Source organism: Anopheles maculipalpis, chromosome 3RL (assembly GCF_943734695.1).
Source record: "Anopheles maculipalpis chromosome 3RL, idAnoMacuDA_375_x, whole genome shotgun sequence".
Lineage (NCBI taxonomy): Eukaryota > Metazoa > Arthropoda > Insecta > Diptera > Culicidae > Anopheles > Anopheles maculipalpis.
The window spans coordinates 88,314,748-88,331,680 of NC_064872.1; the positions used below are offsets into that span (position 1 = coordinate 88,314,748).

General features: G+C 46.7%; 3 protein-coding genes across 6 annotated transcripts in view; all 3 read right to left on the reverse strand.

Annotated features, from left to right (window-relative positions):
- LOC126561506 (importin-7) overlaps positions 1 to 16,933 on the reverse strand; it is a 431,061-nt gene that overhangs the window by 251,938 nt on the left and 162,190 nt on the right. For 2 of the 4 annotated variants that reach the window (XM_050217697.1, XM_050217696.1), the window contains exons 1-7: positions 4,558 to 4,924; positions 1,303 to 3,252; positions 1,112 to 1,243; positions 863 to 1,039; positions 659 to 795; positions 261 to 582; positions 21 to 180 (exon numbers count right to left, since the gene is read on the reverse strand). In XM_050217697.1, the coding sequence (XP_050073654.1) occupies positions 21 to 180; positions 261 to 582; positions 659 to 795; positions 863 to 1,039; positions 1,112 to 1,243; positions 1,303 to 3,252; positions 4,558 to 4,641 (2,962 nt within the window). In that variant the 5' untranslated portion in view covers positions 4,642 to 4,924. Of the gene's footprint in view, positions 1 to 20; positions 181 to 260; positions 583 to 658; positions 796 to 862; positions 1,040 to 1,111; positions 1,244 to 1,302; positions 3,253 to 4,557; positions 4,925 to 16,933 lie in introns of those variants that run through there. The other 2 variants (XM_050217698.1, XM_050217699.1) reach the window with 1 other exon arrangement.
- On the reverse strand, positions 5,682 to 7,883 carry LOC126561930 (alkaline phosphatase, tissue-nonspecific isozyme-like). The gene is made up of 3 exons (XM_050218308.1): positions 7,702 to 7,883; positions 7,222 to 7,565; positions 5,682 to 6,976 (listed from the first exon to the last, which is right to left on the reverse strand). Exons 1-3 carry the CDS (start codon positions 7,865 to 7,867, stop codon positions 5,759 to 5,761), a joined length of 1,728 nt encoding a protein of 575 aa, XP_050074265.1. The 5' UTR covers positions 7,868 to 7,883; the 3' UTR covers positions 5,682 to 5,758.
- Positions 9,397 to 14,270, reverse strand: LOC126561935 (aromatic-L-amino-acid decarboxylase). The gene is made up of 6 exons (XM_050218315.1): positions 14,059 to 14,270; positions 11,641 to 11,825; positions 10,597 to 11,519; positions 10,391 to 10,530; positions 9,876 to 10,059; positions 9,397 to 9,802 (listed from the first exon to the last, which is right to left on the reverse strand). The coding sequence occupies exons 1-6, from the start codon at positions 14,186 to 14,188 to the stop codon at positions 9,655 to 9,657; spliced, it is 1,710 nt and encodes a 569-aa protein (XP_050074272.1). The 5' UTR covers positions 14,189 to 14,270; the 3' UTR covers positions 9,397 to 9,654.

Sequence of the window (16,933 nt, forward strand, 5' to 3'; positions counted from 1 at the left end):
GTGGCTCGCGCGAAACTTACTGTTCATAATGTCCTGGAACATAATGTACTCATCGACCGTGTTGGGGTTTTCCTCATCGTCCAGGGGTGTGGTGTAGCTTTCGAGTGCCGTTTCATCCATATCGTCGACATCGTCATCGTCATCATCGTCGTCATCATCATCCTCATCGGAATCAGCATCCTACAAAGCATGGACAACCGAACGTTACCGTAGCATCACATTGTTTAAATGGGATTAAAACAAAAATCATAACAACGCACCTGAATCGAGGCAGTAATTTCGAAACCAGCTTCCGCACCCCTTTCCTGTACCATCTTCGACATGTTCTTGAAGTATGGGTTTATCTCATCTACATCGTCCTCATCGCTCGACAAACCATCCTCCAGATCTTCGCTTTCGTTCTCGCTTTCCTCCTCTTCGCCTTCGGCCGCACGGGCTGCATAGGCACGCTTTAGGCCGTCGAAAATCATCAGCATCGTTGGAATGATTTTGTCCGGCAGCTCGCTCAGCACGGTCGGTTTACGGTCGCCGAGCGACAGTAAAGTGCATAGGCCGATAATGCACAGCTTACGATCGTGAATGCTGTTGTGGTTGGGGAGGGAGAGTGTTAATGGTTAGTATTTCGGGGCGAAAACGGGCATTTGGTCGGTATAGCTACCCAAGGAAACAATCGTAATCGTGAAGCCACTGTCGGATAAAGTGAGCCGTAATGGATGAATCGGGAACCGGTATCGGAATCTTTTCCAGTATCTCTAGCAACATGGTAGGATTGTAGTAGATAGCTGCAATTACCACCTGGAATAAGAGAAAACAATTCCAATGTCCCTACTCGTCAAATGATAACTCTCATTTCCCAACCAACCTGTAAGCACATCGTTCGCAGCTCGGACGTTTTCACCTCCCGGGTCAGTCGCAACAATGCCAGCTCCACGAAGCTCGGTATGAAATCGTCAATGTGTCCCTTGCACTGTAGGATAATGACTTCTAGCAATTTGGCTGCACTACATTCCGACTCTTCTGTTGCGGTGCTTGTGAGGATCTGGTACGAAATCGATAAATCAGGATGATTATTATCCCCATATCCCGCCATTTATTACACTGCTTTTCTTACCGATTTGCACATGTTGTACATCGCAATGACATGATTCTGGTTGGAAAGGAAAGCAGGCGTATCGACCGTTATGTAGTTGTGCAGGGCCGGCATCATGTCGACAAAATATTCGGCTCCATTTTTCTGGAAAAGCTACATGAAAAAGCACATTAAAATAGACATACATTTCCCCCGTCAAAAATCGATCATACCTCGTAGATAATTTCTAACATCTTCCACATGTCCGGCGAGATGCTTTTCGATGTCAGATCGCACACCAACCCAAACGCTTCCTCGTAAAACTCGAGCACATTCTGCTGCAACACGTGGCCAATTACCTGCAACACGACCGGATGCAATGCTGCCAGTACCTGCGGATGTTCCTCCATCACCGCCAATAGCGTCTCCATCGTACTGAGCAGTCCCATCGCCGTGATCGCCTTCTCATCACCATTATCCTCCGTTTCCAGCACCTGGCTAAACGTGGTCGCCAAATGCTGACATATGTCGAGCGCAATCGGTGGCAATTGGTCCGCGTACGTGCACACAATCTTCTGCAGCACGTTCGTTAGATCCTCGTTTTCCGTTTCGCGTATAATTCGCAACAACTCCATCGTAATTTCCTTGATCTGATTCTCCAGGAACGGTGCGGCATCTTCCTGCGAAATGAGGAACATTTGCATCGACATGGCCGCTTCCACCTTCACCGGCAGATCCTTGTCCGTCAGCAGCGCATTGCTCAGGAAGCGCATAACTTGCTCCAGCACTTGAGGGTTCTTCAGCTTAATATCGCTAAAGTAGTGCATCACCCAGCAGGCTCTCGCTCGCAGATGTCCATGCGGGCTAGCAAACTCGGGAAACACGTACTGCATCAGCAGCTGCTCGACTTGTTCCTTGAAGATTTTCTTCCGAAGCAACACCTCCGCCAACGAGCCGACCATATGCAGCGCTCCGTCCTTCTCCTTGTGATCCAACCCGGGCGTGTTGATGATCTGCATAATGATTTGCATCACCTGCGTGAGGATGCCCTTGCGCGTTTTACAGCAATTGTGCAGTAGCGTTTCGGCTGACTGTACCGGCGACACGAAATCATCAAACACATCGAACTTCTTGCGGATGTATTCGATCGGATCGCTGTCCCACAGCTCCTCATCCGCGTCCGTGTACGACATCAGCGGGAAGATCACGTCCCGGATGATTTCGATCATGTGCGGCTTCAGCATCTTCCATGAGAACGCGTGCGAAACGGCCGTCTTGATGTAGTCGAGCGTGTTCGTCATGACGCGCGGCGAAACGTAAATCTTGTTCCGGTACTGGTCCAGTATCTTGAGCAACACCATCAACAGCCCGCTGGTGAACGTTTGCAGGAACCAGGTGGAAAATTCCTTATACTCCTTCGAGATGATATTTCCTGGACTGCCGTACCGTTCGAACATGCGCAGAATGATGTGAGAGGCCCACTTTTTCGTCTTCCACGCCGGATGCTGCGGTCGTTCTTCTTCCTCAATGTGCGACGCATCCGGGGCCGGTCGTTCCAGGATCTGGCGGCAGATTTCCATCCAGCACGAAAACACCTCCTTCGTGATCACCTCGAGCGGTAGCGAGTACTGCGTCAGGGCGTAGAATATCTTCAGTATTTGCTTCTGCAGCAGTATGCTCTGTTCCGATGGTTCGTTGATCACGTTCATCATGATCGTGTAGATTTGGGGCAGCAACAGATTCATCGCCTCGGTTAGCGGACCACGTTCAGCCGACTTCTTGTACTCGTAGTGCTTCACCAGCTGGTACATACAGAGCAACGCACCATGCCATGCGTTCGGATCGCTGTTTTGCAGACACAGGCTCACCTTGTCCACTACCTGCGTCCATCGGCCCGGGAAATCGTTCTTGATGATGTGGCTCAGGCAGAAGCACAGCTGTATCTTGATCACCTCCGACGGTACGTGCACGATCGCTTCCACGATCGTGTCCCGGATCATGGCCCGATCCTGCTCGTGAATAGCAAACGGAATCGGATTGCCACCTTCCGCCTCGCGGTCCTGCCAGCTGGTGTTGATCAGATTCTTCATATAGATGGCACCGGCCAATCGCACCGGTATTTCCAGCTCATTCTGCATGATCACCTGCATCAGCGAGGGCAGGAAACCGATGATCTTGTGTACCTATGGGACAGGAAAATGTGTGTGTGTGTATGTGTGTGCGGCACATGCGCGCAGATTAGGGAGAACAAACGAAGAAAACATGAGTCAGTGTATGCTAATTTTTGTCCCCATCGGTTAGTATCTCGAACCGCGGATAGCGTGTGCTGTATGTATGTACCGCGATCAAAATTTGAAATTATTGATTCATGTCTCGTACTGAAAGGCCCCCGGGGATCATGGTATGTTTAATGTTCGGCGCAGCTACAAAGCCACGTGATTTTAGAAGCGCTTGAAGAAAGTTTTCCAGCTCTTGCTACAGCTGCTTCTTATTTTACTTCAACATCCCTACGCGCACTTCCGAGGGTGAAAATTTATTTTCGGGTTATGTTTACACTACTACCTTGCTCGTGATAGTGCAGTGCATACTTTTCCCCACATAGCAACCGAGCGGAACTCATAGACAGACAATGTGTTGTCCCTCAAAAGCAATACTGACCCATTTCGGTTTGGGAAGTAAATGCGGGTAAAATGTGTTCAATGGAACCATTCGGAAGCTTCATGTACGATAGGAAAGTTTTGCTATTTTTGAAAAACAAAAAAGAAAGATTATTCGTTTCACGATCGTTTGATGTGGATCATTCGAGAACAAAGCAACGCTTCAAAATTGTTGTGTCTGATAAATAATTTGCAACATATTTTGCTTCTACTGTCAAGCAACCGAATCTAATGGACAGCTCTTGAAACGGTGGGTTTATTTCAACTTCAACCGTTGTAATGGCAACATCTCCAAAGGAATGGGGCGATTTCAGTGTTTGGTCAATGAATTTGTTCGCATCTACAGGTAGGTGGTGGCCGCTGTAGGTAGCGCGTCGTGAGTAAAGACGAGCGGGTTTAATAAATACACCACGGTGAGTAAGCGGAACTCCACCAGGACAGCCGATTCCAGTCCATTTTTCAAGGGTAATCCAAGGGTTATCGTTCGTTTTTAGGTGCCATTTGTTTACCACATAATCTTATCCTGCACGGTACAGAAACAATTGAAATCAACAACTACACGGCCCCGTTCCAGTGTTATGCACACTTGTAAATATTTTTGCTCCACCAATGTGGCCTCCCTTTCGTATCTCTTGCTCGCTCACTCGCTCGCTCTGCTCTTTCGCCGGTCCCGTACGTTTCACATCCAATGTCCACGTACTCCACCGCCGCGTCATGCAGAAGATGTTTCCGTCGGGGGAATTTTCCAGACAGAAAATCGGCACCCGTACTATGTCGTGTGCTGTACTGTTTTTCGCTGGAAGTACCTGTTTCCCCTCTATTGGCAATCACCTGATTTAGTTGCTCTTCGGCCTGCAATCGTTGCGCTGGGTCGATGGTGGCACGCAGCAATTCGCTTATCTTGACGGTATCCATGTTCGGACGGGTGCGGATTACGGATGCAATGTACGGGATGATGCTTCACCACACAACCGCTTCCTTCAAATTCTCCTCACACACACGTACACTTCACGCGCACTAAGCGGCAAATCGCTCCGGAAAGACACGGTTTGTAACGGCAGCTGCGAGTCGGGTGTCGCAGCTGATACGGTCAGCTTTACGTATTTCCCGGCCGGTAAGGAAAATTTGCAATAGGCAGCACAAATGGAATTCACCGCAAATTGCAGACACGCGGTTTTAGCGCCGATCGTCCAAACGTCAAACACGGTTTTGACGAAGGTGTCAGTTGCATCATTTGACGAAAGTTCGGGATGGTTTGTCGCTTGAATTTAATACACGTGGAGTTATTTGCTTGATACGTTTGTTCGGAAAATTGAGGACGGGAAAATTCGGTTTCCGAAATTGTTGCACTCAATTATAGCTCTGAAAAGATGTATTATATTACTGAACATCGTAACAGCAAAAAAAAAAAAAAAAATAGCTGACTTTGATAAAGATCATATCAAATAACTGTAGTGTAGGATGTTAAAGGAAGCGGAGTGAGCGGCCTCAAGGGACCTCGTCTACCAAGTGATGTCGTTGTTCAATGGACATAATTTGGCGATATCTGTCCAGGCACTCATTTTTAACAAGAAACCTCGAATTTTGAGGTATCCAGCTTCATCAGCCAAAATATTTCATAGTCGAAAGAACCTCATCTATCAACGGACCTCCAAGAGTTTTCCGAAGATTACCAAGATCCACCAATGGAGTCCGGATAAAGGTGAGCTAAGATTAAAGATGTAACGTACTGAGTTATATTTTATGGATCATCTTCCTCTCCCTCATGACTTCTCCATGTCTTTTGTTGGGGAGAAGATTTCTCCCCATCAAAATCTTCTCTTACAATATCCTTCACCAAAACATTGTTGTATCTGATTTCCACCAACAAGCCACAACCGTTGTACAACCAGCAATCTATCGTACTGGATGGCGCCCAAACATTGTAGCATAAACCGTAGTAACAACACCGACTGTTACTTAAAAGCATAGGGGAATTTTATTTACAAAACATACAACAACACGACAAATTAAAAAGCGTCCTGCACGCTGTTTACAAACCACCAACCGTCGAACACGCGTGCTCACCGTTCCCGATACACGCTGCATAGCCTATCAGGTGTGGTATTACATTCTGTTCGTACATTCCGCCAAACAGGTGCGACCACGGTCCGCACGCAAACAGGGCTACATCGTCGCCACCGTGCGTTTCGTACTTCATCGGGACCACCTTCGGGAACTGAAACTCGCGGTCCTTTATCATCGACTCGGTGATGTTTGGTCTCTGGCCCTTCGGACCGGGCAGCGGTCCACCCGGTCCATTCGCGTACGTTAGTGTGGTGTACGGTTTCTTGTCGCCGTCGCTGATCTGGCTGTTCAGGCCGAGTATGTCGTTACCACGTGCCGCATAGCCTGATAGTGTCATTGTATGCGAATGGTCCGCCGTCACCACGAGCAGCGTATTGTCCGGGCTGGTGAGCTGACGTGCCACCTGCACCGCCTCGGACAACTGCACGGTTTCATCGAGCGATTTACGTGCCTTGGTGAAATGATGGGCCAGATCAATTTTGCCACCCTCCACAAATAGCACATAACCTTCGGGGTACTTCTCCAGTGTTCTTATCGCCGCATACGTTAAGTCGCCCAACGTTGGATCCATTTCCGGGCGGGCATCGAGATGGAACTTCATATGGTCTGCACTGAACAGTCCCAACAGATAATCTACCTCGGTGAAGTTGAGCGCCATCAGCTCGTGCTTGTTCGACACGTACCGTGCCGTACCGAGCGGTTTCCCATAATACCATTGGGAAATCAAGTTGGCTCCGTCTAGCCGTTGACCGCGGAATCCTTCCTCGTCCTTCATGGTTTTCGGAAGGAACTTGCGACGGCCCCCACCCAGAATGACACGAAAGTTTTTGCCCGTTTCACCGTAGATTAGTTGCGACGCGATGTCTGGACACTGGGCCGCATCACCGCCCCTCCGAACTACGTCGGCATCGCACTCCCAGTCACGGTTGGCGGTGTGTGCGTAGGTACCGGCGGGGCTGGCGTGCGTGACGCGTGTTGTCGTCACGATACCGGTCGCTTTCCCTGCTGCCTGGGCCCAGGCCATGAGCGATTGGACCTGGTTGCGCGGATCATTGCTGGCGGCACAGTTACCATAGTTGACGGCAGCCGTTACACCGATCGTTGCATAGTTGGCCTTCACACCACACAAATAAGCCGTCGCTGTACAGGCAGAATCAGCCACCTGTTTGTCCACACAGTAGGTCTTGCAATGAAAAGAAATGAAAACAGAAAATGGGAATCGGGTTATCAGTAAACGATGTAAATAAGCATTGTCACGTTCGAAGCATCGTAGAATTGTTTTTAAATTGTAACAAAATCACTTCTACGATCCTCGTTTTTGTGCCATTCTGTTGTAACAACTTTTCCATCATAAATGTGCAAATTATTTTTCCATTATTGAGCCTAAAAATGTCAGACACTCTGACCTCCCCCACATCGACAGCTTACCTTCACAAGGCCAACGTCAGGAAACTCTTCAAACGACAGTCGACTTTCTTCGCCCGTATGACCTTGCTGCTGCCCGAGATACATACGGCTGGCGGCAAGCGTCGGTATAGACATACCATCACCGAGGAAGAAGATCACATTTTTAGCAATGTTTCGGTTCGGCTGCTTCAGCAAATGTTCCTTTAGTTTGAGCTGTGCGCCTATGTTCCAGTACTGAGCCGTTTGCTCATATTCACCTGCCGAAATGAGACGCTTTTTTCGATGCCGTGCTTCATTGCTGTGCTCATCGGTCGCTTCCGGGGTGGGCCGTTCCTCGCTTAAGGTTGCTGCGGGTGGCGGATGCACTGCAATATGCAAACACCGAACATGATCATTTACTACCGATCGGATCGATCGCTTCTAATGTGTATCGGTCGAACCGAGCACCGAGATCAAACGCGAGGAAGTGCGTAAGCATACCACCATTTCGCTCATACGTACCACTTTCACTTTCTGTAACATTTACACCGGCTGCTCTTGGCTGCAACCGAAGAGAATCTACCGTCGTATCGAGAAGTTCCAGTGCGAACGGATGATGCAGTCGGTGAGCAGACACGATCACGATTAGTACCAGTAAGGTATTAAGATACACAAAATACTTCTTCATGATGGACTAGAACAGGATGGCAAGGATGCCTTGTACACACAACACGCCGAAAAGGATTACGCCCTAGTGCGTGACCAACTGCAGCAGGATCACTCGCGACACTAAACAACGTTGGATTGTTAAAGTGACCACTCAGCCAGGTTAAAAAGCAGCTTGCTCAACGGTTGGCTTCGCGGATACGAATTACGTTATTGCGCGTGATCAGCTAGCTAGCTGCCGGGGGCTCATCTGCTGCTGCTCCGTCAGCTCCCGGTAACGATATAGACTCGTCGGCCAAAAGGCACGTGTATATGTAGAGCTATGTGCGGATGGCCTAGGGAAGCAATGCCACAGCTTAAAGGATCCGTACTTGTAAATGGTATGAATTAGCATTAGAGGAGTGTGTGTATGTATGTGAAGGAAAACCTCGGAACCCTGTGCCAGCATGTTTCGTGAATTTAGAGCAGTTGACATAATTTAACTGTATAAATATACAATGAAGTGCAAGGTGCTCCGTTTTGAAGGTTTGTGATGTAATTAATAAATAAGTTAAGTATATCAAAGATAATTTTGTATGCAGATTTCTTCTAGTTAATCTAGTGAATTGAAAATTTTATACCCTTTTTCGTTTAATGATGGTTCAGCAACGATGATCGTAACCAACGGTCTGATTGTATTATGAAAAATGTATTTAAAATTTTGACCATATTCCTTGATGGTGATCCCACTGTCCCTCAATTTGACATATCACAGTCATCGAGGATAGTTGGTTTGTTTTGAATTGGAGCAAACTCGTGGTTTTGTGAAATAGTGATGCAAAAACAGTAGAAATAAAGGAGTTCATAATATAGAAGGATATATAAGGATACCTACATCATTTAAGGTAAGTCTAGAATGATGAAAAGCGCATGAACCAAAGAAAGTCAATTTGATATGGAAGTAAATGTATTTCAATGGCAATCTGGCTTATTTGCCTCCATCAATCAAAAGGTATAAAAGAATCCTTCGTTATCCTCGATGCTACTGTAACAGCATGTTTTAATATTTATATTATCATACAAAGTGACTTTTTCTCGAGGTAATCAAGTTTTCTCATAAAAGTGACCCTCGTTCCGACGCGCGCGATGCTTCGTACCGGCACGAGCTTTTTACTCACCAGGAAATGTAAACAATAAACCCTTAGTGAACCAACTGTACCACTGTATTGAGACATAGCAAAGGCAATTTATTTTAAGTGCTTGTAGTACAGCAACACATCTTAAATTGTAGCGTAGTGCATGCAAATACCGGAGGAATCCCTCCATTGCTCGAATAGCACGCTTACGATAATTGATTTCGTCATGGTCAGAAAGGAATACAAACTTACATGCTAACGGGAAGATTCTATGCTACAAACACTGGCCTAGCGTGTAGTTAAAATAAATAATACTTGTTTTCAGTCGGTACGGCGTACGGTTGCGTACCAGAACGTCCTATCTGGGGATAACATCAATCGAAAAGTAAATGCGTTGGCTAAAAACGATGGCGTCCACACACGAATCTATGGTCTATCACAACTGCTTAATATTGGAGCAACTTTTTGACTTGGTCGGTCTCGCGTCCTGGTCCTGTGGCTGATGATGTGGCTGCTGTTGTTGAAGTCGGCTGTAACCGTTGTCTTTAGCGCAAGATCTTTTGACCGAATTACATCGGCCAATGGTAGAGCCTGTGCTTCCTTCCGTCTCTTCTCCAGCGTCCGGCGACTCATCAGCGGAAGAAGACGAAGTAAATGGGGACGTGCGAGAAATGCAGGAGTTTGCTCGGCTTAGTCAATTGCTGGCCTCGTCTGTACTGTCCGTGTCGTACGTGTCGTTCGAACTTCGCTCACCGTTCATCCTCGAGGCACGCTGTAGACTCTCCAGGATGTCATCGGTATCGATAATGACGATCGGTGTGCATCCGTCCGTGAGCTGGGAGCTGTTCCAGGGGAGAGAAGAGGAATCAATTAGCGGCTGATTTTATTTTACACTCTTCAAGATCGTCCACTTACCGGCTGTTCTGTCGTTCGAAGATTTCCCGCGAAACACTGCGCGTGAAGGAGAAACGCGTGGACATGCTGCGGGTAAGCTTCTTTGGTGGCTTTTTCGTCGCTGGAACAGGCTCGGTGATCTCTTCCGGACATTCGGCAGCAAGTGTTTCTTCGGCGTAGTTTTTAATTTCCTCCCATGCGTAATCTGTTTGGCGAATTCAGGAAATGGGGAAGGAGTGGGTGAGAGGTTTATTACAATAAAGCACCATAATTTTCATAGTCGCGTTATCGCAAAAAGGTGTCACATTTGCTGATAACATCGGTTCGGTACGATTGCATCATGCCGAAAGACTTCTGCACACAATCTATACGAACACTGCTTTACGTTCGCTTATCGCAAAAAGGGCAAAAATCAATATTGAACAATTATGCTAATAGTGGGCAACGGTTCGGAAACGACAGCACGTCGTTGCTCTACGACTCAGGTGTACAACCGGTAGACACGTGTTGCTACTACCGTTTCGTGTAGTACATACCTATATGCTCTTCGGTGGCGTGTTCGTACGTTACACAGAAGCGAATTATGTATTTGCCCCGTACCATCGCGGGAGTCATGTGGAATTTGCCCGACTGGTTAATTCGCGCCAGCAGGTCCCGATTGATGCGATCCTGTTGTCTGCAAGGGTTAAAAAAGTCACATTAAAAAAGGTCATTTAACTACTCATCTGAACACGGGACTCACTTTAATCGGAAACAGACGAGTCCCAGATTGACGTCGTTTCGCACCTCGAAGCGATCGTCGGAGCTGACCAGCGATTCGAATCGTTTTGCCAACGCTATATGGTTGCGAATGTATTTCTGCAGCCCCACGATACCGTACGATCGGAAGACGAACCACAGTTTCAACGCTCGGAAGCGTCTGCTGAGAGGAATTCCGTAGTGTCGATAATCGATTGCACTGCTGTGATCGTGCTGCAGATACAGCGGATCGACGGCTAGCGCTGTGGTGAGCGATTTAACGTCCTTCACCCACATTGCCGAACAGTCAAAGTTTGTCAGCAGCAGTTTGTTTGGATTTGTGTTGAACGAATCGGCATACTCGAGCCCCTCCTTGAAGCGGCGCATCTCGGGCAGGATGAAAGAATTGCCTGCATACGCACCATCCACATGGAACCAAATGCTACGCACCTCGCGACACACCTGTCCGATCTCGACAAGATTGTCAAATACACAGGCGGACGTTGTGCCAACGGTCGCGACTACGAAGAACGGTGTTAATCCTTGTGCCATATCTTCCTGAATCGCTTGACGCAGTGTATCGCCACGGAACACGCCTCGGCTGTCGGTATCCAGTGCGCGCAGCTTCACGATCGCCATCTTGGCTGCCTTCTCGATCGATGAGTGTGCTTCCTTGGAGGCATACGCGACCAACTGTGGCAGATAGACACTATCGTGCACATCGACGTGATTTCCTTTGAGTTCTTTAATGGCACGAGCGCGGGCAGCCATCATGCAAACCAGCGCACACTCGGACGCTGATCCTTGTAGGACGCCACCACCACGGGAACCTTTCGCGTCGCTACGGAAGAAGCACGGTAGATCGAGTGCTTTCGCGTACCAATCGAGGACAATCGTTTCGAGCTCTGTTGCGGCTGGGCTGGATGCCTGATGAGCGTAGAACAAGCAAGGTTAATGTTTGATCGACGAAAGTTTGACATGCGACGAGAGCAGTGTAAATGTTTATTCCGCCCGTCGCTTCAAAATGAGCTACATTTTTGCCACTTACCCATGAGAATCCTATTGACCCGATGGCACTGCTGAGCATGTCGCCGAGAATCGAAGGATACGAGTTGCCGGCGGGGAAGTAGGCGAAAAAGCGTGGATGGTTCCAGTGTACCATATTGGGCATGATCTTCGTCTCGACGTCATCCAGCATACGCTTGAAGTCTTCGCCCTTCTGTGGTGCTTCATCTGTTCGTATGGTGGGGAAAAGGAAACAAGAAAAAGGTGCAACCCAGCACGAACGTGAATTCACGCACGCACCGGCCATCACCCAGACGATGATCTTTCGTTAGTGAGGCGTAGTCGAAAGACTTTTGTATGTTTATTCGCGATCACCGATCACGCATTATAATTTTAGCTGTTTCGCGATACGGTCTAGAGTACAAAATGCAAAACCACAATGGGTGGTGAGGGTGTACTGGAAGGAAAGATACTCAAGGGGTACTAGTTACGGCGCAGATATTTTGCAAACGATGCATAAAACTATACCCGCGAACTATAAAACTCCAACCAGCGGTTTTATGGATCTATTTGATTAGACGCCACAATCGTTCTGAGGTAACAATTTTTTTGGCAACTGCTTTTACGGTAGTAAACATGGAAAGTTTAATTAAATTTAACTCCTGTTTCGATTCGCAATTTGCAAAACTGCGCATTTTCTTCAGAGCTATAGGTCAGAACAAATTTAATACGAACGATCGTAATACGATTTTCTCTGTTTGCAAATAACTCAGTGTGCCCTAGAGATGTGTTCAGCTAATTCACACCTTTTGGCGTTATTGTATTCGTAAGATGTGATTGTTAGAATACAGAATTAGTTTAGATTATAGCTGGATTTAAAATTCTGCCAAAAGCTTGTTTGAAACCGGCAAATTGGACATCCACTGGCTTTGGTGTAGCGTTATTCTTCAAATATTTGGACTCCATCAACATCAAACTAATGGATGCGTTATGTGAATCCCCATTGCTCAAGATATCCGGGACATTTCCCAGACAACAGTTGAACTGCTTCATTGAAGAATTCTCAACGCTTGCCCCACGTCTCATCTGAGCTAATCCAAAGAGATGTAAATGCATGGCAGCTCACTAATCCATTCACTAACTTCCCTGAAGCTCACTCAAGCGTTAAATCAATAAACTGTCGACAGTTCTGATGTAATCCGCTCGTATCGCTTGGCTACCGTTTATCCGTGCAAAACCGCATTTAACCGGTGACGAAAATTGTAAATAAATAGGAGACTAACCTCCACCCAGCGACAGCCGTGTAAGCAAGCAAGATGTCTACTTGAAATAACTTTTGTGTTATTGTTTCACCTGTCACAGGTTCTCCTGCTAAGTACAAACAAAATTATCGGCTATCGGCCATACCCAAATGCAGTGCAAAAACTGTTCTGCTGTAAGCTTTATTTTTAACAGCGTGACTGGGAAAGTACCCTCCTCCACAAGTAACGTACGGAAGTACAAGCGAGTTTTCCTTCCTGCAAGAGGTGTCACTTTCGGCACATACGTCACATGAATCGGGTGGTCCTTCTTTCCCTGTTCCGATCACTTTCATGAAGTAAATGGAGATCGGTGTTCATTGAAGGATCTGCTCGAAAGTCGTTCAAGGTTGCGGGCGGGCTGGATGCGTTCGATGTGCCGCAGTGACTCAGGCACATTACGATCACGCGCGCTTGGTGGTGAAACGTGACCCGCTAAAATAGACTGTACCGGGTTGGAAGAGTTGACAGGCGGGCTCGTGGCTTGATGTTGGGCTTTCTTCTTTTAAAATGGATTACCATGAATGGGTTAATCCGCTCCAAACGCTGGTCTACTGCTGGGCGTTGGACGTCATTACTGGACGTCCCTGTCTTTTAGAGTGGAGGCATGATATTGAGCGAGAGGCCATACCGGGTCAAAAAGCAGCAAATGTAAAAAAACATGCGGAAAAAAGTAAAATGTTTCCGTGGGCGAAACGAATCGTTCGGTGGACGGGAATCTTGTTTTCTTCCAATGGATTGTCAATCTAATCATATCAAACAAATCTTGTTGCCAGCCACCGAGACTTCATTATGTACAACCCAAGCAAAACCCAAGTGTGGAATCTGCCGGTAGAAAATTACGTCCATCCATCACTGAAAGCTAGTAATTATCCAATTGCCGTCAGCAAATGTACGAAACTCACCATCGAATGGCTCCATAGCCTGGTTGTAAGCTGTGAGAGAGTTGTTAATTGACCGTGATGTTTGTTGACATTGGTCTTCTCATCAGCCGGACATTCGAGGAGTCTCTTTCAACTTCTGACTGAACCCAGAAGGGCTCCTAAAGCCTAATAGAGGTTTAACACACTAATAAGAACTAAGTACACACTTTTGCCGCACTGCTAATTCATTGGGTGAAATTTCTCAAAGAATTGCTTCATAAAAAAACAACTATTGCGTACCTGGTAATAGCTGGCGGAGAAATCCAGGATCCACCGTTGGGGCAACATCTCGTGTGTCGATCGTCTGTCCATAGTCACAGATGTAATCGATCATCTGTTTCCCGTACTTTCGAAACTCCTCCGTATTCATATTGATGAACTTTCTTCGCTATTTAAGTTCGCTGTAGTTAATCACTTTATTAGTTTTGTCTTCACCACTCAAAATTTTACAATATTTGTCTTATCACTGCCTCCTTCAGGCAAAAGGTAATATAAACAGAGTGACGTATTTTGCGGTGTTTGGACTTTATCAATTCATCCACTGGCTTATGGTATTTTTGCATAAATTTGCACACTTCGTTTGGTTTGTCGGCTTGTCACACCCTGTTACACACCTGCCTAATACACTGGTGTGATCCTTTCCGCGATTCCGGTACTACTGTTTACACGACCGCTTTTTCACGTTTGCTCGACGTATTGAACGTCTGAACTATTCTCTAGATCGCGATATTATCACCCTTGATGATGGTGTTCGGTTACTGTTTCGCGAGGTCCTACTACTTCTCCTTTTCTTAGGGTAAGGGTAGCTGCGTACGCTTTCGTTACACGATCGTGACTGACCGTGTTCGGAACTGGACGAAAGCTTTTTATCGTGTTGCGTCCGTGCGTCGGGTGAGGAACTCCCGCGCCCGCAATTACCGAGACCGATGGGTGAGAAAGAGCGAGAGAACAAACAGTTGGTGCGGTGTTTGGCTTACGATGACGTGAACCGTCCGACTCGGTCCGACGAATCCGCGCGAGCCGTGGAGGTTTGGTTTTGGCTTCGGGTTCGGCTCCCATTGACTTTCGGCATATGCAACGGCGTGCTTAAGACGCGGCAAGGAGGGAGTCTGGCGTGATGGGTGGGAGGGTGTAAGGGGTACTGTTTGTACGCATGACGCGCCCTTCTTGTAGGGGTTGCTGCCGTGCCACACGTGCGAACGGAAGTACCCAACCTGCACCGTGTATTTCATAGCTGCTAATCCGCGCGTAAATCGGCCAGCGAACTACAAGTGTGTGAACAGTTGTGTGCATCGGATCACATCTTACAAAGTTTGTCTAAGATACTGTTGGCACTTGGCGAAAAAAAGGTCTCTATAACGTTATTTGAAGTAAGAAAGTTAGTTGTCTCGGGGTACATATCTGGTGGGAAAATATCGAACTCTAGCCGATGCGATAACGTCATTCGGGCAGACCCTCCTGGCAGACATTTTCTGCCGGCAGGCGTCTGGGCAGTTTCGTGACGTGGTGAAATTTAATTATTTCACACCTTGGTCTAAATTGGCGGAACGAATAGGAAAAAGGGAAATAGTGTCTTTATCAAATGGTGTATGATGCAATTGATGGATGTCTTCGTTCGACTATGCTTATCAGTACACCTCAGCAATATTGGAAATAGTAGATATGGTATTTCGATAATTTAAATAAGTTCAAACGATCACTCCAATTGCCGAGGCCTTTTAAGTCTCGTTGGTTTTTTTTTTATATCCTCCTTTCGCTTTGTTAGACATTCCTAAGACATCCGCATTGTCTACACTCTGGACATGATTCATATCCTTACGATGATTTCATTTCGGGCGTCCTTCTTGGCAGTTTCGAGTCTTAAGATCTCACCCACCGAACTGATCTGTTACTCATGCCACAGCAATTCCAGTTCAATTTTATATGTTTACATATATTATTACCTACTTCGAAAAAATCAAACGAAACTCTATGTATTCCCACCGTGATCTACTTCTCCATTCTAGGCCAATTGGATAGACATCTGTGGCTTTACGGATGTTTGGATAACGTTTCGTTTCGTATCCCACGCCCGGAACGCGCGAGTGAATGATCTTGGATATTAAGGAGGAAAAAAATGCGTATTTTTACACGCGTTTATCTCACATTTCATTCATGAAAGTCGTAAACGGTTGAAGGGGAAGTTGAACGCGTTTGGAGGTCTTTACATTTTCCCCGACAGTGATTGTTGGGATTCCTCACATTCTTTGTTTAATTGGTTTCTGTTTTAATGGTCTCTGAACCATTCATTGCAGATAATTTTGGCGCTATCTTGTCATGTCAGTGACTATCAGCGACCTGCTTCACGTTTTGAAGATACGATCGAAGTAGGAAAATGTGACTCCCCTTGCTGGTTAAACAATTTTGAGGTCTAAGATACCTAGCGAACTATACAAACCCTTCCCCTTCCCTTCCCTCAGAATCAAACTATAATGTATGAGCGTACTTTTTGGCGATACTTAGGATAATAGTAGCATCTAGATAGCGTTCCTGCGCGTGATAGTTGAACTTTGAGCGATCTTCCAAAAGATCAATCATCAAGTTGACGTCATGCCGTGGTCTCCTAGTGTTCCTGTCACTATGATCTCTCTGATGTGTGCCACTTGTACTTTGAACTCCTCTTTTGGGGCAGTTTCAGGTGTTTTCTATGATGAAACGAATCATCTTCGAACCAATGACCAAGCATAAAGTGGATTGAGAGTTCCCTTTCCATCTAGCACCTGCTAACGGATTCGCCACAAACAAGCCAGCCTGATGAATTCGCCAATTAACACCGACGGTCTAAGTAAATTTCAACGGTCTCTCGACTTGCTGTCACGACGAGTACCCGCATTTACCTCAGGCAGACACTTGATGTGAGCAAGTGGACATCTTTAGGCCGCCGGTGGGACTTGCGGAATCGAACGATCAATTATGCGTTGTTTGGCTTGTTGTTTTCGCTACTTTATCAAGCGCTACCACCCAAAAAAAAGCGTAATGTTTCGTCGTATGTGTGTTGAGCATCTGTTATTTTTTACCGGCAATCCACAAGTTGAAGCAATTCTTTACATAAACATTCCGCTACCACAAGCGACCA